The sequence below is a fragment of the Macrobrachium rosenbergii genome, chromosome 42 (genome assembly GCF_040412425.1).
Source record: "Macrobrachium rosenbergii isolate ZJJX-2024 chromosome 42, ASM4041242v1, whole genome shotgun sequence".
In the NCBI taxonomy this organism is placed as follows: domain Eukaryota; kingdom Metazoa; phylum Arthropoda; class Malacostraca; order Decapoda; family Palaemonidae; genus Macrobrachium; species Macrobrachium rosenbergii.
In genome coordinates this window covers 12,962,609-12,984,522 of record NC_089782.1, presented here as the reverse complement: position 1 = coordinate 12,984,522, position 21,914 = coordinate 12,962,609, and the positions used below count along the sequence as shown (strand labels likewise).

The following is a 21,914-nucleotide window of genomic DNA, read 5'->3' as shown; positions in this document are numbered from 1 at the left end:
TCCAGTTCTTCCCTTTCCACCTTAGGGAGATGACCAAGATACTGTGAAAGGAGAGAAAGAATATGTGAATTACTAGCATCTTTCCACGGCAAAATATAATTATGGGCCAAAGTTACTTCTTCATCTGGTTCTAGAGGAACGAGACATTTAATATCAACTGGCTCGGTCACTGGGGTTTTTTCCTCAACAGGAGCAGTTGAAATCGTTTACATACTGGTATGGTTCTACATAACATTAATAATGCACTAACTGGCAAGATTTCCTTTTATCTCGAGTTTCAATTATAAGTCATTCAGAGATCCTTTTGGTGATGTGAATTTATAAGGACCCATAAATTTTTCTCTTAATGGACTCCTGGAGCAGTTGATACACAAGTATATACATCATCTCCTACTTTAAAAGTTCTGAATTAGGCCTTTTTATTGTAATGGTTTTTCATGCAAATTTGACTGTTTGTTAAATTCTGATTGGCAAATTCATAAATATGGTATTGCAAATTCATAAATATGGTTAAGTTTAACCTTAAGACTTTGTTGTGATGGTTAAGTTTAACCTTAAGACTTTGAAGGTATTGTGGAATACTTACTTGCTGGTCTTTATAAGTACCTCTTAAGATGTTTTTCTTTTACCATGCTGAGGTTTGCCTTGGGTCTTAGGCTGACATCATCTCGAGGAAATTCAATGACTCATTAGGTATATTCTAAGTACATGTAAAGAGATCAGTCTTCATCCCAATCTTGCTGAGTTTCACACATGTACTTGTGCAGGAGACTTTTAATGGTCTGATGTACCCGTTCAAGGGCTCTGTTAGTTTGTAGATGATATTGCTGAAGTAAAAATATGCAGAATGTTGAACTGCTTTAAAATTTTGCAGCCAAACGAATCACTAGTGAAGTTTGTCCCCTGGTCACACTGCAGCTCCTTAGGAAACCAAAGACGGATGAATATTTCAGGAGATTAGCAGTAATTGTTTTGGCAGATATGTTTTTAATGATATGAGTTAAAGAAATCTAGTAGTTGGGCACAATACAGTTAAGATCAGCCACTCGTTTGCATTTTTAGTTTTGGGAAGTGGACCAACACAATCTACAATTACCTTTTCAAAGAAGTGGAGTACCATAATAGGAACTAATGGTGCTGGTGGTATTTTCTGATTAGGTTTACCCATTACCTGACATGGGTGGCAAGATTCTATGTGGCGTTTACATCAGCTTTCATACTAGGCCAGTAATGTCTCCCAATAGCGCTTATAAGTTTTATTACAGATAGAGACTCTGCTGAATGAGCAAGATCAATACAGCTGTACGGTCAAAGAACCTAAATGATAATATCATGCCCAGGAATTTTGTCCTGCTATCTTCAGAGGTCTGTTAGTGTCTCAAAAGGATGTTATTATCAAGATAAAAATATGGTAACTTATTTTCACCAACACTGTCTTTTACTTTATTATCAAAATAATCTTTCAAACTACCATCAGACTTCTGATACTATACAAATTCATCTGAGGGAATATCAACAATATCAGCAATGACTTTTGTACCTAACGTACTTTGATCTCCCTCACCTGTGTCCCAGGAGAAAACACTACTTGGCTAGCTTTTTCCATAACTACTTCAGGCTGAGTGATAAGACTAGGAGTACTGTTAGTTTGAGCCAGGTCATTCCCAAGCATCATGTCTATGCTCTTGCAAGGCAAGTCAGAATCCAACAAGGCAACATTAGTTGCACCTTTAAAATAAGGGCAATCAAGAGAAATTTGTACATTGGGTAGAACTCTCTGGCAAGTCAAATCTGACAGTTACATATTGATCTGTTGGTTCCACTAAATCTTAACACCAGTGTGATAGTCTGAGATGACCCTGTGTCTCTCAAAATTTGCGATGAATATAATTTACTTTACCGGGATATGTAAATGCTGAAAAGTCTGATAGCAATTGAGCACAATGAAGTGTAGTTTTATTTGTAGTGGTCCTGATTTGTGTCCCTGTTGAAAAACATCAGGAGAAGCCTTCTTTGAGATGCTTTATGTGACTAGGACCGTCTTTGATATGATGTCCTTCTTTCTTACAAATCCTGACTTTCAGGTGGTAGATGATGAAGGAAGGACGATTGGTTTAAGTTATGAGCTGAGATGGTAGTCATCAAATATAAGGGCAGCCCTTTTTCCATCTTTTTCTTGCATTTCTCTAATAAACATTGATGCATTAGCTGGAATACGCCTTAGGAATTCCTCCAAAACTATTAAATCCTTCAGTTGTTCTAATGCGGTTATTATCTAACCATTTATCAAACTGCTTCAACTTCAACTTCAGTGTGGAAAAACTCCAGATAGGTTTGGAAGGTTTTGGGCTTGGTTCTTCAAAGTTGTATCAGAAAGACTTGTCTGTACCCTTCTGCTGTCACCACTATAAGCACATCTAATACGGCCGAGTTTAAAGGCCGTAATCCCTTTCTTGGACAAGTTGTGCTGACACATATGCTGCTTTTCCTTTGAAGGAGTTTCTTTAGGCCTGTTTTGCATGCTTTGCCAAGATCAAAAGCCTCAGGTAACTGTTTCTCTGCTAACCTTTCTTCAAGTTTGCATCAGCTGATAGTTCTTTTTCCAACTGAACTCTTTCTTTTCTAGTTCAAGTCGTTTCTACTCAGTTTCTGCAATTAAGCTTGTAGCTTCTATCCTTTTTTGTTCAGCTGCTGCTGCCAGCATTTGCAGCTTCTACCCTTTTTTGTTCAGCTTCTGCTGTTCGCTGCTGTAGTTCAAGTTGAAGTCTCAATTTCACTATCTCTGGGTCTTCAGCTGTTGTAACTTTACGAGTAGCACCTCGTTCAAGTGTTAGAGGCCTTAAGGAAGAGCCTCTTCTTTCTGTTATGTTTCACTATGTACCAAGAAGTCTGAAATCTTTCACAATAGTTCAGCTTTCACAACAGCACTTGACTTACAGATGTCTTAGCACTTTCAGCTATTGGCTTGAAGCTGGTCCTTCTTAGCTTCCTGTAGTGTATTCAGGTGTTCCCTGGGAACACTTGAAAATTTTCCAAGATCAAAAGGTATCTTTCAGTACTGACAAGGAAACATTAATAAAATGAACAGATCACCTGAAACTGCACTGCTACCATACATGAGCTCATGTAACCACCAAATTCCAGAACTTTAGGTCATTTATGAAAAATGGTGCGAAGGCACCCATAAATCACAGAAATTACCATAACAATCGTTAAATGAGACACTGAACTATTGACATGTAGACAATTATTCACTTTTAAATAAACGAGCATTTGCTATTCGCGATTTTTCAAAAATTCATACCAATCAGAAAACGTAGTTCACCAATAATAAACATCCATGAACAAACTAGAATGAAACAGGTCCTAAATTGGAAGTAAATATGAGGTACCAACTGTTACCTGAACAAGGAATAGACCTTTAAATGTTTGTCGAGCTAGAAAGTGAAGCTCCTGACGACGTGGTCTTATCATATGAAGACGGAATCCTTTAAAGAACATGAGTTGTAGCCTGGGTAAGAGGAACAGAGGTTCCTATGGAAGGAATCTGAATTCCTTAAGGTGAGGTTTTGAATGCTCAAGCACACCTCAGAAAGTTTGGGAGACGATACAAGATATCGCTAAGAGATGGTAGTCTACAAGTCGAGGAGTTAAAAGAATAGTGATGAATAGGATGCCATTACCCTGCCTGCCCAGTCCTCCAAAATCGATGCATGCTTCAACACACGACATTCTGGTGTGTGAAGGTGTGGTAGTTGAAACATCCGGTGGTAGTTACATATTATAAACTTGCAAAGTATCACTAATACACTACACTCAGAGAGAAACAACAAAGTCAATATCACATTCCATCAAGATCGAGCGTAAGCATAACGCAAATGTAAGTAGATCCCGGACAGGCCCCCAATTTGTCACAACTTAAGCTTTCCACTTGGACCATTTGTTAATTCCCAGCAATGAGGGCAACACTTCATGTAGCGTAAAGCAGATGTATGAAGTGCATAAACAAACCAAAACTTAAACAAAAATTTTACTTATTTCAAATAACTTAAGAATATTTCAACAATAATTACAAATAACCACTTAATAACTGTAATGAACAGAATCGTAAGCCACGGATAGTGAACTCAAAGGCCGTAGCTGTAATGAGCAGAGTTAACATTTCAAGTTATAAGGAATCCTCGCTGCTGGGAGAGGGGCTGGGGATTGATGCGATACACATACATCATTACGGTCTAAGCGATGTCACGCCAGGGCGGCGATGAAACTCATTTACTAGCGCCAAATCAAAAGTCCTTCAAAAAGAAGGCATCGTGCTTACCCCATATAAAAAATGGGAAAAAGCACGTTAAAACGAGAAGACAAAGAAGAAGACATAAGGGAAAAACAGGAGGTAATTTCATTCACTATGTACAGTACAAAAAGCAACCAACAGATGGCACTAACAGCATATACATAATAGGTGGGTTACTACAGTTACCACATAATGATAGGGTTATTATAGTTACAACATAATGATAGGAGGGTTATCATAATGTGTGTATGTATATATATATGTATATATATATATATATATATATATATATATATATATATATATATATATATATATATATATATATATATATATATATATATATATATATATATGTTACAGTCAACACGTAATCAGTCATTACGCATAATGACTGAAATTTCAGTCATCACGTGTAATGCACTTAGGACATTTGATCCCCCAGGAGCTAGTACTAAACACGCCGAAATACATTTGACTTCAGGGACTAGTACTAAACCCGGCGAAACACTGTAGGTGACTCACTGTTTCGCCGTGTTTAGTACTAGCTCCTGGGGGGATCAAATGTCGCCTAAGTGCATTACGCGTGATGACTGAAATTTCAGTCATTACGCGTAATGACTGATTACGCATGTTGACTGTAACATACATATATGTCAGGTCAGTTAAATGTGAATAATACTACAGGTGTTATAGGTAATAAGCGGCAGAACTTGTAAATGTTACACAACAAATGTCACTGTCTTGAGAGTTCTAACGTAACTCATCCGAAGAAAGAGGAATCCCTAGTATCGGGATGTGAGCTTTTGGGTCGGGGAAGACATCCCCTAAATAGTGGATAAACCTTTGTATCAAAGGCACTAGCAATCACATACGGCAGGTCAGTCAGTTTCTCTAGTACAACTACCGTTGTGAAAGTACGGCGTATAACTTAAATAAATTTTGCCCTTGGAAGTTGTGTACCAAGGCGTAGGTGTGCCTACTGTAGAGGAAGAAAATTCCCTTAAATGACGGATGAACCTCTTTTTCCGAGGACAACTATAAGGGTTTTTTTTACTGCCATTGGACTTCGGGAAATATAAACAAAATCCTTCTCCACTTTCGGTGGTGTGCGAAATAAGAAAATGACGGTGAGCATGGGCTTTGAGTCTATGTCTTGTGCTGTTATTGGAAGAAATCTAAGAAAAAATTAGAACTTTGAACCCTGGGCATATAATTAGAATGGGAAAACTGTAATTTAGCATATAATTTATCTGACAGACGTTTAAAAAAATCTTTCACAGCAAAAGTAACCACCATATGACATTTTGCTAACAGATGCTGTACAACAAGATCCATTGCAGAATTTCTTATTAATCTTATTCTTGTGATGAAAAATTTGCATGCTTGTAGTACGGGTAAAAGAAATGTATAACAGTTGAATTCTTAAAGGAGAGCAACTGGATGCTATGGCACTTAGTGAGATGAAAGCTGAAGGGCAGGGAATGCATGCCTAGGAAGTAAAAAGCAGTATTGAATGTGGGAGGGCTGAGAGATGCAGAGCAAGAGAAGGGGTGGCGCTTGCAGTGCCAGGAAGGGAATGGAGTCAACTGAAAGAGCACAAATGGGTTAGTCTGAGGACTGTATTGCTAAGATTGGGTGTGGAACGTTGAAAAGTGAATATGGCCCACGAACAGACTGAAAGTAAAAGCGAAAGGTTTTGAAAATTTCAATATGTGTTTGGCTGCATCTGGAGAATGAGAAAGGGTGGTTGTTCAAACTGATTTAAATGCAAAGGCAGTGACAGAGAAAGAAATTATTTAGTTGGTAGCCACAGAGCACAAGGAATAACTGAGAATCGATAGAATCTTGTAGATATGTATGCAGAAATAGGTTTAGTGGTTGGAGGTATATAATTTCAAACAAAGAATATTCACTGGTATGAAAGGGAAATGGAAAATGGCGAGGAAAATAAGTTTGTTAGATTACTAGTTCATCAAGAGAGGATGGAGGAGATATTCGATGGATGTAATGGAGACGACAGGAGTGTCTAGGGCATATCTAATATTTGTCTGGTTGAAGCAAAAGTGAAAATCGATACAAGATTTAGTTGGGTAGAAAGTGATGAGAATGTGGTTATAAATGGGATTAAGGAAAGCGTGTTTAATGAGGTTCTGATTGCGTATATAGGAAGAAGAAATAAGTTACAGACTAGTGTTGAAGGTACTGAACCAGAAAGAATATTTTCAGGAGTATTCTTACTACAAAACTTAGTCATCTCAAATGACTCTGATATACATTTTCCCCCTTCAGATATCGTTACAACCCCCATATATCCATATTTGAAACTTTTGTAACCCTTAAATTACTTACACACTTATTCGCGTCGAATATTGACACTACACTTTTATATATAATAAATGGGTTGACTCAACAACCACTGCATATACTCCAACGTTGACTCTATAGATATTACACCTTTCTTCCAAAACTTTTGAACTCACATTGCTAACTTCTTTACATCATCTATTCTGTAACTCGTCTCTTTTCTCATCCGATCATCATTAGTTATATTACATTTACTCCTAAGTACCTATTAGAATGAGCCACTTAGATTTTCCAGCTTCAAAATCAGTATTAACTTTTTTTCTGGGTACTATATCTCCTATGAACTTTTTGGCTCAAATTAACTTTAAACTTTCACCTCCTCCAAACACATTTAAACTTTCGTTAGCTCCTGTAGTTTCTTTTAACCACATCCAACTGGTATTCTGTTCTCTATAATTACGAGACACACTCTTATATCACTATCAATTTTATTATATCACAGATCTGCACCTGCATATATCCTTTCACTACTTTTAGGCAGCACTCTATAAACATAGTTATATGTATTTATACAAATATGTATACACGCACGTACACAATATGCTTGCATGTGTACATATATTGCTATCTTTATTTACAGACTGCTGCATAAAATTAGCGAAAGGATAATATATGTAGGTGTAATTCTGTGGTATAAGAAAGATGGAAGTGAGAAATGTTATACATATATAAATATGTATAAATATATATATATATATATATATATATATATATATATATATATATATATATATATATATAACATTTCTCTCTCTATATATATATACACATAATGTGTATATATATGCTACTGAGCAATATTACATCGCTTTCGATTATCATGTTTTTCATTTATTTCCGCCCTTCTTCTTCAAAGTGACATTTTCTGCCAATTGAGCCACCAGGGACTGGCGGGGTGCTACAAACACGTCAGCTACTCAGTCCATTTGCATATTTCATCTTGCATTCTCATCACGATGTTAATGGCTCAGCTCCATCGTATTAACTCTGGTCGAGGTGCTTTCCATTTCATTGTAGGTTGTGCGCTGTGCTCTTCTGTCACATTTCATAAGGTCACTTGATGGCAATGTGGTCAGGAAATCGTTTGTATTGGAGTTGTTGATATTTACAGAACAAACTTGCATCATCACACACGTACATGCTGTATTTCCACATAAAATACAGACACCTCTGCCAATTTCTGGTTTAAAGCTTTTTAACTAAGAAACTTTTCTTTTGATAAAATAAAAATCTTAAGGTCGTGAGAATACTGAAATCAGCCTTTACCTGAGAAATGATATCTTGAGGTCGTGAGAATATTGAAATCAGCCTTTACCTGAGAAATGATATCTTGAGGTCGTGAGAATATTGAAATCAGCCTTTACCTGAGAAATGATATCTTGAGGTCGTGAAAATACTGAAATCAGCCTTTACCGGAGAAATGACTAAAACAAAGTGCAATCCAAATTTCCTCTTTTTGGAAAGGGTAAAAGAGAGAAATACGCAAAGTCCTAAGCTAATGAAAAAGAGAAAATTGAAAGCATGACCTTGGAATTTCATGCTTTGCCAACACGAATCCAATGATCTGGCATAGTCTGCCATTGTGGTTGTGTATTTCCCAGCTCATACGACCTCCTATTGATTTAATAATTCTGTTAAGCTGATCCCGCACAGGAAATTTAATCTCATTTCGAAAATAATACGCAACACACAAAAATATACATATATATATATATATATATATATATATATATATATATATATATATACGTGTGTGCATGGAACAGTATTTACGAAAATGCCAGTTAAAGAAGCATGGAAAATTATATATTAATTAGTTTCCTTGGAATTATTTAGTCTCAGATTATAGTGTGATATCTTTAAAGTTTCATCAATAACAGAAAATTGTGATCTCATTTTATGATGGAAATACTGCCACATTTACACTAATTTCAGTGTAATGTAATTTCTTTCAAGTACGATCCCGCTGGAGTTTAGTAATAAATGGCATAGAGCACAAACATTTATATATATATATATATATATATATATATATATATATATATATATATATATATATATATATATATATATATATATATATATATATATATATATATATATATATATTCCTTCGCTTTTTCCTTCCTGTGCCTCCCTCTGAGTCTAGTGCCCTATGCCATTTATTGAATTTTCGAGTAGTTGCTATAGACAACGAAACAATGTTTATTGCTAAACTCTAAGTTACGTACCTTAAAGAAATTACATTACACTGAAATTAACGTAAATGTGGCAGTATTTCTCTAGTAAAACGAGGTCACAATTTTCTATGAATGATAAACTTTAAAGATATCTCTCAGTATAATCTGAGACTGAAGAATGGCAAGAAAACCAGTTAAACTTATCATTTTTCATTCTTTTGTAACGGCATTTCGTGAACACAGTTCTAAACAGAGATTTCGCACGTCAGAATTCTCAACCAAATGGCCAATAAAATTAATAATACGATTGGACTTCAAGTGGTTGTATTTACCGGCCTCAAGGTTCTTAAAATTTTGAACTTTTCTCGCCAAAAATAGTTCTTTACTGCTTAACCTTTTGTATATAATTCCTTCTGTAAACGATGCGAAATCCTTTTTTTTTTTTTTTTAACCATGCAATGCGCCGATTGTAAGGTTTCTGAAATAATGCACGTCATGTTTTTTTTCCAACCAGAACGCAAATGTCACTTTTATTCCAGGGGATTTCTGAACTCTAAAGAAAGTATATAGAACAATTTTTCATAAACAAACAGTACTGTCTTATGTTTATTACTAACATTATTAAAAAACCTAATTTCCTCCAGCAAAGTGTAAACAAAAACGGATTAGTAGAAAAGTATAGGAAAAGAGAAAAAGACCAGGCTTTGAAATGATTATCTACCACACTTCCTTCTAAACGAAAAAAGAAAAATAAGAAAGCGCTAAAGACTCACTGGATGACGAGAAAGAGTCTGACCACACAAAGGAAAGCGGAAAACTGAAAAATGCAGCGCATCAACGGAGAGCGTCTCGTTTCTCTTAAGGCGGGTAAAAATATTGAGCAAATTAGTATTGTTTTCTTTTAACATAAAAATGGAAAGCAATCCCTAGAGGAATATGTACACGTCATGAATACATGAGAAAGAGAGATAGTTTAAACATGAATGCGCTTGTTCCCGAGAGAGAGAGAGAGAGAGAGAGGGGTGTGTCAAGGGCAGCACCACACACACATATATACATATATATATATATATATATATATATATATATATATATATATATATATATATATATATATATATATATATATATATGTGTGTGTGTGTGTGTGTGTGTGTGTGTACACATACATACATATACATGTAAATATATAATATATATATGTATATATTATATATACATATAATATATATATATACTGTATATAGTGAAGCCCTTGCCTCTGTCTCTCCCTCTTTCCTCTTCGTTCTTTCTCTCGAGAACAAACGCACTCGTGTTTAAACTAACCTTCTTTCTCATGTATTCATGACTTGTACCGTACATATTCCTCTAGGGATTGCTTTCCATTCTTATGTTAAAAGAAAAAATACTGATTTGCCCAGTACACATACACTCACACACACACACACACACACACACACATATATATATATATATATATATAATTATATATACTGTACATATATATGTGTGTATACGTGTGTTTGCAGAATTCCTCATAATCAACATCTAATCAAATGCATATGATTGTAAAAGATATTTGCTTGTTTATTCCCGTCTCTTTGTTGCAAACAGAAAGTGCGTTGAAGATGAGAGGCAAATAAAGAGTACATGATGACTTAAGCCACTGGATATTGTGCTTATTCTTCTTCTCTGACTTCCCAAGAAAGATTCCTACACATAAAAGACGGAAATGTTGACACAAAAATTCAATATTAATTTTCTCATTACTATCCTCAGTGTATTTAGTAAGAATGAAAGGCTATAAGTGTATAATTTTCTTGGTTTATATTCTGTTGAATTTGGCATCGTTGCTAAAAACTAAGATGTTGGAAAAGATTATGTCTAATGCTTCTTTAGAAACATGTAATGTTCTGAAAGTCTGAAGACTTATCAAGAGAAAAATAATTTTACGAGGAACTTTAATGGACAAAGGAGTAATTTTTGTTCAAACTACAAACTAGATTTTGTAGTTGATATCTATTAGATGGCCCCTCATCGGCCTGCGCTAGATAATTTAGGTTGCCAAAATAAAATAAAATCTCTCGTGTATGATCAGTTTATGCTTTCAACAAGAATGTCTCTCAGAGTATCTTTAGTGAAGTTTTAGTAAGGCATAACTGATTTACCATTAGTGTGCTACCGCACTCTCCGGTAATTCCGCTTTTCTTTTCAGTCAAATACATAAAAGGAACTTTACTTTAAATCAAGTGTTTTTATAGTTTCTTGACTTCTTTTTATTAACTTATTAATATGGATATTTTCAGAATTATAGTCTCGACAGGAACTTATATATATAATGTCGTAAGGTCATTTATCTCCATCAGGAGAACTGCTGTTGCGATATATCTCATAGTACAGAAGTACTTGGGTGTCTGGAACACAGCCATGCCAGGAAATATTTGTGCTACTAATTTCACTCTCACGTTGTCCTTTATTGTTTTTTTTCTTCTAGGGCGATTGAGTGCAACGCTTTTATTCCTTTTCCACTTCAGTACATTGTTACACAATTTTGGTTTTACGATTTATTATTACAACTGACTGTCTATGACGTTTTGGCTTTCCGAAAAAAACTTGGTGCTCAACCTCGTTAAGAGTTACGATACCATACTTGAGTAGTTTTCCAAATTTTCGGTGCTGCAATGTCAACATATTTCTGGCTTAATTACTTTCATATATCATCTGAGGCTCTGAATGAAATAATGGTTAGGTTCTTTAAACGATAATAACTGTTAAGCATGACTTAAAATATTAGGCTTAACAGTGACTGTCCTTTAAAGAAAATGAACATTATTTCATTCAAAGCCTCAGGATAAAAAAAAACCTTGAACGAATCTGTCTCTCGCAGAAAAAAATGGATTAACGGTGTTTTTACGCGTCGAAGACTTCCCTTTCTAGATTCAGCCACTTTTTTTTCTAATTTCATTGTGAATTAAATGTACTGGGCCTCCTAATTAACTTTCTGAGAGACTCGGATTACTTGCTCCCATGAAAGGCTGCTCCACTAGATACTACGGGTATTTCTCCAGATGCTGTCTAGAATTCCTGGGATGCGTACCCAAGCGCGGCTTTCTCCGCTAATTAATGCGTTTTAGTTCATTGTCTCTAGAGTCAGTCGTTTTAATTAAGTACTGTACAACATTCCTCCGACGTCTATGCTCTGAACCCTTTCAGTTCTGAGTTCTCTGAATCCAGTCGTTGTACAAAGACAGACTGACTTCAGCAAAATGTCCATAAAAATTATAAGTTTTTCATGCTACGTTTTTGAGTGTTGTACGCGTGTAGATAGATATCTGAATAATTACATATCGTTACAACCAAAAGAATTATTGCCTCTTTGGATTTCCCATGTCAGAATTCTAATTCTTCCCCAACCACCTCCTTCCTAGCTATTAGTTATTCTGATAACTGGAACTTAATTGTTACGGACAGAGTATAAAAAAAAAGTCCTCATATATTACACCGTTTAAATATTAATACCATAACTCTTGCCTCTGTCTTTCTCTCTCTCTCTCTCTCAATCTGCTTGCCTATAAACCTATCTACTAAGCTTTTAAATGACGAATGATTTCAACTCAAGAGCGGTAATGTACGCAAATCATTTCAAATAATTTCATGGCACCTAGCAACTTTATGTTTACTGATCTTATTTTAAATACTTTTTCCTTCCTCGGATTACTGACAATTTTTATTTGTTGAAATATGCTTGGTTGAGAGAAACATTCCAAAAGAATGGACGAGAGGAGGAGCTTTTACTTTGTTCAAGGGTAAAGACGGTAGAAGTCATTGTAAGAATTACGGCGGCGTTGCAGTAGTTGCTATACTAGGGAAGGATTGTGAAAGAAAACTTTAGATAAAGCAGGATCGACAGGATAGGAGCAGGGTGGGAGTAGATAAGAAAGAGGCGAGTAGAAGAAGTGTTAATGAGACATGTGCATGATCATTTTGAGAGCAAATGTAAAAAGACGATTGTGAAGTTATTGAGCGCCGCAAAAACTCAAGACAAAACTGGCAAAGATGCAGTGCTAAGGGTGTTCAATATGCAGTGTGAAGAATGTACTTTAATGAGAACAATTAAAATGAAATCGAACTGTTTATTAGAATACTTACACAGTATAGCAGTAACTGCTTTGGTGCACAGTGGGTCGAAGACTGGGCGATGTTATACTTCCATGACTAATATCTCAACGAATGGAGTTATGAAATAAGTTAGGGAAAGGAATAGAGTTATGGGGGTTATCTACGAGATAAGGAAATTGAAGCGAAAAGTGATTATGTTTGTATATGGGTCAGTGTCGATAAAGGGCAGTGAAGAGCAACTACAGACTGGCAAAGGAGTTTGGAAGGCTAAGAAAGGAGAGATACAAAGAAGCGATAAGTAGGTAAGCTTAGACTGACCATATAGAGACAACGAAGAACAAAAAGTTCGGCATAAGATTATACCTCGTAAGTCCTGAATGGATGGTTGTGGGAAAGGTTTGAAATAAAGGGTCCTTAATATCTGAGAGAGAGAGAGAGAGAGAGAGAGAGAGAGAGAGAGAGAGAGAGAGAGAGAGAGAGAGAGAGGCAGCAGACGCGAATGATGAACTGTACAGTATGCAAGGTTTCGGAACACGGGTTTCCCTCCTGAATAAAGGATGAATGTAGCAATGACTAATGCTTCATCTTATCTGAGGAGTTCTCCTTATTATGCGAACGGCCTATTAAAACTTATTTATTAAAGTGGTTGGCTAAAACCACAATGTAGATGTGTGTGTTTATATATATATATATATATATATATATATATATATATATATATATATATTATATATATATATATATATATATATATATATATATATATATATATATATATATATATATATATATATATATATATCACTAGAAAGGGGAGACATCTTCAAAATAAGAACACGATTTTTATTTAGATTTTTACTGTTTTATTAATACTGAATATGTCTGTTTTTCTCATTGGAGGACATTAATTGGATCCAAAGGCAAGGTTATCCTTTACGGAATATTAACTCGCTTCTTGTTTCTGTAATCGCTATAATCATCGTAATGAGTACCCTATTTATTATCATTACTTTTTAGAATTCCCTTTATTATTTTCAAAACTGGTCTTTTCATTTCAGCAACATATAAACAACGTAGTATTAAAGGAGAACAACCGGAAGGAAGTACGTACTCACGATATCTTGGTGAGATGGAAATGGCATTGTGGAAGAGGTCATGGCGCTGCCAAATTACTAGTTTAAAAACCAGATTTAACGGCTATAAAAAAAAAAAAAGAAACAGCCTTCAGTTTGTACCAAGCTTACATGGGGCTTTGTCAAAATTTTATTTGTCGAATGACATCATTGTCTCTCTTTTCCTCCATTAATTCTACCCAAAATGCTTAATTGCATCCTATCAGTAAACGTAGCACGTGGGGGTGTCTTAGCATCAAATCGTACTTTTTTCTTTAAAGTTTGTGGTCGTAATGTCAAAGTCTCTGTTTAAGGAACATGAAATATATGTGCCAAATGAATTAAACGGATACGACTTACTGGAAGCCCTGTATTTGGTAAGGTATAAGGAAATTAATCTGGATGAAAAGCCTTTTCCCTTCGCTCTTTCGTGCTCTGTAGCAATTTCATTTCAAAATTCTTAAAAATAACTTTTATAATAATTATTTTTTAGGCACAGATCCATGCGTATGTACTTACTGTAATTATTCATGTTATTCATCTTAGTTATATTTTCGATTAATAGAACACAAGACAAAGAACTACAAAAATGGGGAATATCTTCCATACCTACTGTATTGATATGTAAGAAAGTCTACTGAAAGGGAACTGTCATCGCCAATTAGTAATTAAAAAAAAAAAAAAATATATATATATATATATATATATATATATATATATATATATATATATATATATATATATATATATATATGCCTTTAACAAATGACGCCATTCTTTTAAAGAACATTATAAGAGAGAGAGAGATTCTTTTAAAGAAGAGAGAGAGAGAGAGAGAGAGAGAGAGTTATCTCCAGGAACATATAATCCCTCCTCAGAGCGCCGTGTTTGTTCAAGAGAAAAAGTGGCCAACGACAAGAAAACAAAACCATTCTCCCTCCCTTTTTCTCATAAACCGCACCCATAACTCCGCCGATGCTGTAACCCCATTTCAATTGGAACACTTGGAATGGGGGAAGAAGGTCTAGAGAGAAGAAGATAAATACACGACTTTAAAACTTCTTAAAGTCTTGAAAACCACGAATAATGACCCTTTCTGTGAACGTTTTCCCCTTCTCTCTGTAGACGATCGTCCGTATGACACGAGGTTTGAACGTCGAATGGTGAAATGTTTCGGGCCCCGCGCGATCCTTTTACAACACTCGTCTTCCCAAGGTTTTGCTTTACATTTATCTTGGCACGAGCGTTTGAAAACGTATAGAGAGAGAGAGAGAGAGAGAGAGAGAGAGAGAGAGAGAGAGAGAGAGAGAGAGAGAATCAATGAGAAAAAATGGGGAAGGACAAATTCCTTTGAGGCCGTTCGAGGATTTACAATAGCCTTTTCCCCATTAACCCATCGGTACCTACCCCCACAGTGCACGCAATAGTCGTGTTGCACAGATAAGTTTAAAGGGTGTACGAAGTCATGGAAAAGGCTTCATTATTTTGTTTTGCTTTAGTAGATGTCAAAAAAGGGGCTAAAATTTCCCCTTTGCCTGGACAGAGAGCTCTTTGGGTCAGAAAGATTCGGGTTTAATCTTTACTTTCGCAGTTACGAGTGGTAGCAAATGATACACCAGAGAGGGAGACAGACCGACAGACAGGCAAAGAAAGAGAGAGGGAGACGGGGAACAGAAATAAAAAGTAGACTACGAGGTTTCGATATTGTTTTAGTTTAATTCCATACGGTAAATATGTTTCAAGTTTTCCTTACAGTTGTAAATAAAACATATTCCCATGAAAAATGATGCGAATCATTACTTTGTAGTAGTCGTTAAGCAGCCAATTTCTATTCTTAGCATAAAATACTAACATGAAGCATATTCTCAAAGGATTACACCCATTATTTTGATAAATCAGAGATAATCAAAAAGCAGTTATTTCTATGCGAACGCGTAAAACACTTTCATTCGCATAAAACAAATATCGAAACTACAAATGGAAACTAAACGCACAGATGTACAGTATAAACTTGTCTCTCAAGCCCTTTTTAAGTCACCCTCTCCTTCCCTTTAACACCCCTGAATTGTACACTTTTCATCTACCTATCATCGCCCGCTCTTGTCACATGAACGGACCATCTCAAAATACTGACTCATCCTTTCGCCTATGTTAACTTTTTTACCACTTCTATATATCTCCCCATTAGTGCTTCTTATAACGCATACACTATATAAGCATTTAATATCGTCTTCAGCGTACTTTCCTTTTATTGGTCATCAATATCCTCACTTCATTTCTATTAAGGGGAGCTGTAAAAATCCCTTCATGCATTTCTGTGTCGGGTTATGTGGGCAGGACAAACTTCTTCCCATCCTTTGAACACACCCTACTACTTCTCTTGCTGTTTCGCTGAACCTATTCAGTGACTCACCTCCCCTCATTCTACCACCGTCTGTAACGTTCCCTTCCAAATAATTATATGAATCAACAGATTCCATTTATCTACCATGCTCATCAGTATTCATTGCTCTATCATCATGGCTTCCATTTACCCTTATAGCCTTACTCTTACTCAAATTTTAAAAAATGTACATATATATATATATTATTGTTACGTGCGCATCTTGGCTGATCAGTTATTGTTTAATTTACGTAATTTTTCACGGCCCTGCATGCCACGAATACACATAACCTGTCACTTGAAGCCACGAATTAACCTCAAAGACAGACGTTAATTAACCAAAGGTCGCCAGTTAAGGGTAATTAACCTTAACAAAGAATATTCAAGGAATAAAGACTTTATGATAAACATCACCAACTGCGGATGCAGAAAAAAATCTCTACTCGTTAAGATGGTATTAAATACAAAAACGCAACGGTCTTCCAAACAATGAAAGCGAGGCACAACGAATACCAGAGTCATAAAAAAGACTTGCTTGCCTAAATCCCGAGTCTTACTGGAATAATTCGGCTAACGCTAAACAATATAATAATTTGGGCTTAATCTTAGACTTCATACAAGCAATTACCTTAAATGGTGGCTGGAGAATGAAACAAAGAAAGATTTGGAAATACAGGAAAGAGGATAAAAGAATGGACGAAGTTTTGAACAAAAACACAGACTTTACCTTGGACGAAGCGTTGCTGTGCATACAACGGACGATCGGAAGTTCTGGAGAATGATTCTTCACTTCACTAATAGAAATGATTGACAAAGGGCAGAGAGGCCAAAAGGACGTCTCATCTCCGTGACAGCTCAGTTCTCTCTCTGTTGTCTGACCGGCCTGGGTCAAAAACAGGGCCTGCAGTCATGTCCTGAGGTGTCTACGCTTTGTTAAAACATTCGCCAAGAGGGACAGGTAGAAAGAAAAAAAGGACTTTAGGACCACCTATCTTAAGGCTGGATATGGAAATTTTCCTATAGGGTGAAATGCCAAAATGCTACCGAGTTCCTTCCTACAAGCGAACGTTACAATTTAAACTGCCTACGTGACTCGGCCGCTACAATGGACGTTGAAGTTTGAACTGAAGACGCTCTTAATTTGGGACAAAACCTTTTCCCTGTCTTGGTCAGGCTGATATTACTACAGACAAATGTTACGAGGGCGAACAACAGTAATATTTATTTATAAAAAAAAAAAAAAATATATATATATATATATATATATATATATAGTAATCTTTATCATTTTGGATGATTTTCCATTTATTGTAATCTCGTGACCTTGAAAGTACTTCATTGTCATAATCATTTGTTTCGAATAATTAGCCTATTGGGTTCGTTCTAGTGAAATCTCATGAAGATCTAATCAAAGAAACACGACTGAAAATAATAAAAGAGGGCAAAAGATGATAACAATACGAACGAAAACTGTAAACCCCACCATGGTAATTGAGCAATTTTAGAGAGAGAGAGAGAGAGAGAGAGAGAGAGAGAGAGAGAGAGAGAGGAGGTCCATACTTACATACATCAGATCGATTAACAGAAAAGAGAACTCTGTCATATATTTAAAGTAATTTGACCCAAACATCAAACGGCGAATCTTTTGCCTGAGAACCAGCCTAAAGTCATTCTTTTCATTTCTTTTTTCAGATACGAATCTACCGGGAAACAACAAAAGCAGATTTTTCCTTTTATCGATTAGTTGGTGGCTAAGCAACATTAGGACGCCCCTCTATTGCAGTGTTCATTGGCAATATGCGGACACTGAGTTGGCGTTCCCTGGTTATAAAACTTTCCCTGGCCTTGTGGATGGGGCCTTCGCCTTCCGTTACAGCCTCTTTGAGGCCTAATGTTGTGGCAGAAGTACCGGGTTTGGATGTGGGTAAGTAGAATTTGCTCTTGCACTATTTCTCTTAAATATACAATACGAAAATCGTTTCGTAGATTTTCAGGCTGGATCCAGAGACTCGATTAAAGTTATGTGATAAGACTTGCCTTTCACAGTACTCTTCACGGATCGTCTCATCTACAGAGCTGGTGCCACGAAAAAATGCGACTTAGGTCTAAGATTATTTATATATAAAAGTACACTTTAAGCATGAAACCAAATCTGACAGAGTGCAGGAAATCCACCAAACATTTCACATGATATAAGATTAACAGATCACAAACAGTATGCTACATGTTGATTTCTATTATTCTTAAACATTTCTCAACGCACCAATTAAGCTTTCCTTCAGAAGACCCACAGGCATGAATTTAGGCTGAATGCAGTCCACTTCCTTCGCTGATAACTGAGTCGATAGGTATACTGTAAGCCTAGTTATAATATATTCATTGCCTTATTTTTCACTCGATTTTACCTACAACAGAACAACCGTATGCATAATCACTTCAGCCGTTTCTGTACCACCAGGCATCACTGGGTCTTGATTTTGCTTCAGCCATTCGAATTCATTCATCCATTGCCTATATACCCAAAACGCTTAATAAAAAGAAATGACTATGAACCTGAGGAAGAGATCCGGAATCTGGAGAACATGTCATACTTGAAGACTCATATTAATAATAGATCTGTGGTTCAGGTTGATTATTCTCGCTCATAAACAAATAAAAAAAATCTGTGAAATAAGCAGTCTGGCGTCTATTCAACCACTTCATTTTGAAAATGGATTTTGTTGCATCGATATTTTTCCTTTATATTGTTATTATTGATAAATCTAGACTATATATTTTCTGGAAATAAAAACTTACGTAGAATATCTAAGTTATGTCTTTCAACATGCACACAGGCTTCCTCTTGTTTGAAGAGGAATTCTCCTTAGCTGAGTGTTTATATAAAAGACTAGCACAAACACTGCTGACGAAGCTAGTTGTTCAAACAAGCGAAAGTTTCAGTGCATTTTCATACTGCATAAACGCATATTTCTATTTTTTTTTTTACTTCACTGGAGTTTCACTTCACGGCGAGCAAAATTCTGTTTATTTGGCTATTTTGTTTTATGCTGGGTATTTTACGTCGTATAATGTTTCACATTAACCCATAATATTGAGCAGGGAATGGTTTTATCATATAAGTATGAATTTCCTTTAATTTTGTAAACTTTCTATTCCTTAGTTTTGCCCCTCATTATCATTTCAGATCTGAATCAATTTTATATTAGGTTCAGCAGTGGTGCATTTCATCAATGCTCTGCGAATCAATACGGAAGAGGTATCAGTCTTAAGTCGTCACTATTATGGTTATGTCATTAACATTTGAAGGGAAAATAATTGAGTTACCTCAAAACATACGCACTTTCTTAATATTACTTTTTTACTTGGCAAAAGAAAAATGTAAAGAACACGATAGCGCATCACGACGCTGAATACAAACCCAGGAATACTGAGCATAAACATGCTTAGTACAAACGTACAAATTGAACTTTACTTTACAAACCACCGGTATAAAAAAAAAAATTACCAGGTTATGCATAACGAGAACAATCCTGATGCTCTCTCAACCGAGTGGAATACAGTCAAAATCCTAGCACACAAGATGCTAAAGTGTAATGTCTATGAACGCATTTTTAATAAAATACAGATAGCTCCTAAAACTGAATATCTTATTTACACACATAAAAAGGGTACAAGCAAGATTTTACTCCACATTCGATTATGTTGTAAGTTGTAGCACCACTCCAAACGGTGGAAATGCTCAACCTTTGCTTGAGCTTCAGAGAGAGAGAGAGAGAGAGAGAGAGCGCTAACGATTTCTATAACCCGTGAACTCTTGATCCATCTCCCTGCATGGTTTTAAAAGGGGTCCCCGTTCGCCATACTGGTCGTGTCTAAATTTACTTCTACGTGATTGTTTGTCACCTGCTTTATAAGCTGACACCAAATATACCTGTTCTAATTCTGGTTCCAACAGAACATCCCAAACTTCCCTGGGCGAAAACGTGAAAAATATTCCCCTTATTACTTGCAAGATAGATATGCCACAAACAATTTAAATACTGCAACACAGTAAGAAAATAGTTTCAAAACGTGATAAATATTCCCCATATTACTTGCAAGATAGTTATGACAAAGACAATTCCGTTACAACAATAAAGTCAGAAAACAGAATGAAAACTGCTAATTCAGAAATTAAAATACAGTCAAAACACTTCAATAAAGTCAATGACTCAACGCACGAATTTCAAAAAAGCGAAATTAAAATAATAAAAAGACTAAAAAAAAAAAAAATAAAGGAGAGACCCGTATGGAAACCGTTTCTCAGGAAGGGGAAAAGGCGGGGAGGGGGGGGGGGGATTGGAACCAAAGGCTTGCGCTCGAAAAATCTCCATAGTTTGCCCTCCTTACTTCAAAAGCTCTCTCTCTCTCTCTCTCCCCCACAACAACTGAGGAGGATGAACATTTTTACGATGCGTCGAGTGATGCCTCAACCTTCCCTCTTCTCCCTGTCCCTGTCCCTATCTCCTTCCCTCCCCTCTCCTTCCTCTTTTCCTCCTGGACCACACAGTGCTTACTGGGATCTCACGCAGTGAATTCTTTATTATACTTTGTTTCTGAGCCTTGGAAGATGGTAGTAGTTTAGGGAAGAGCGGGCCACGAGAGAGAGAGAGAGAGAGAGAGAGAGAGAGAGAGAGAGAGAGAGAGAGAGAGAGAGAGAGGATGGGATAAGCCAGCCCAGAGAATGAGGGCAAGCTTGGGACATGTTTATTGAAAAGTCTATGCAGCTGGAAACTAATTCTTCTTTGATTCAGTCCAACTAGCTAACGGAAGCTCCTTGTGTTCACGGAATGATTTAATGGCCGTTTTTATATGTTTATCAGGACAGTCTTACTTAAGTATAAAACAGTTATAATATTATATATATATATATATATATATATATATATATATATATATATATATATATATATATATATATATATATAGAGAGAGAGAGAGAGAGAGATATATATATATATATATATATATATATAGATAGATATAGAGGAAGACGGACGACAAACAACACATCACTAGGCTGTCTTATTTATTTTATAGCCAACGTTTCGTAATTATGTACAGAATTACATCTTCAGGGCTGTGCATAAGAAAAGATAAAAAACAATTATAAGTATAGTCTTAGAATACATTTAAAATATTACAGTAAGAATGAAATAAATAATAAAAACACAACCAACCTAAAGGTGAAACAGTAAGGAACTAAATGGAAAGAAGCCACCACAGTAAGGAGTTAAGCTAAATACAGTTGACCAGCGGATGTATGAGTATTTAATGATGGTACAAGTTGTTTTATAAATAACGACTCTAAGATTGTTAAATCTTGAGGGTTGGCAGTATGACCGATGACACTAAAATCTTTGTTCTCAATGTAGGTTTTACATTGTTTTGAATGGTTCCTGATGTTGGAGTGCTCTGGG

The 21,914-nt window shown here is 35.8% G+C and overlaps 2 protein-coding genes across 3 annotated transcripts in view; one reads left to right on the top strand and one right to left on the bottom strand.

Moving 5' to 3' along the window:
- Positions 1-21,914, top strand: part of LOC136827948 (cell adhesion molecule DSCAM-like) — a 250,663-nt gene that overhangs the window by 37,387 nt on the left and 191,362 nt on the right. For both annotated transcript variants that reach the window (XM_067085503.1, XM_067085502.1), the window contains one exon: positions 18,148-18,379. In XM_067085503.1, coding sequence (XP_066941604.1) covers positions 18,253-18,379 — 127 coding nt within the window. In that variant the 5' untranslated portion in view covers positions 18,148-18,252. The remainder of the gene's footprint in view (positions 1-18,147; positions 18,380-21,914) is intronic.
- Positions 1-21,914, bottom strand: part of LOC136827951 (uncharacterized) — a 505,229-nt gene that overhangs the window by 449,228 nt on the left and 34,087 nt on the right. The gene's annotated exons all lie outside the window — the stretch shown is intronic.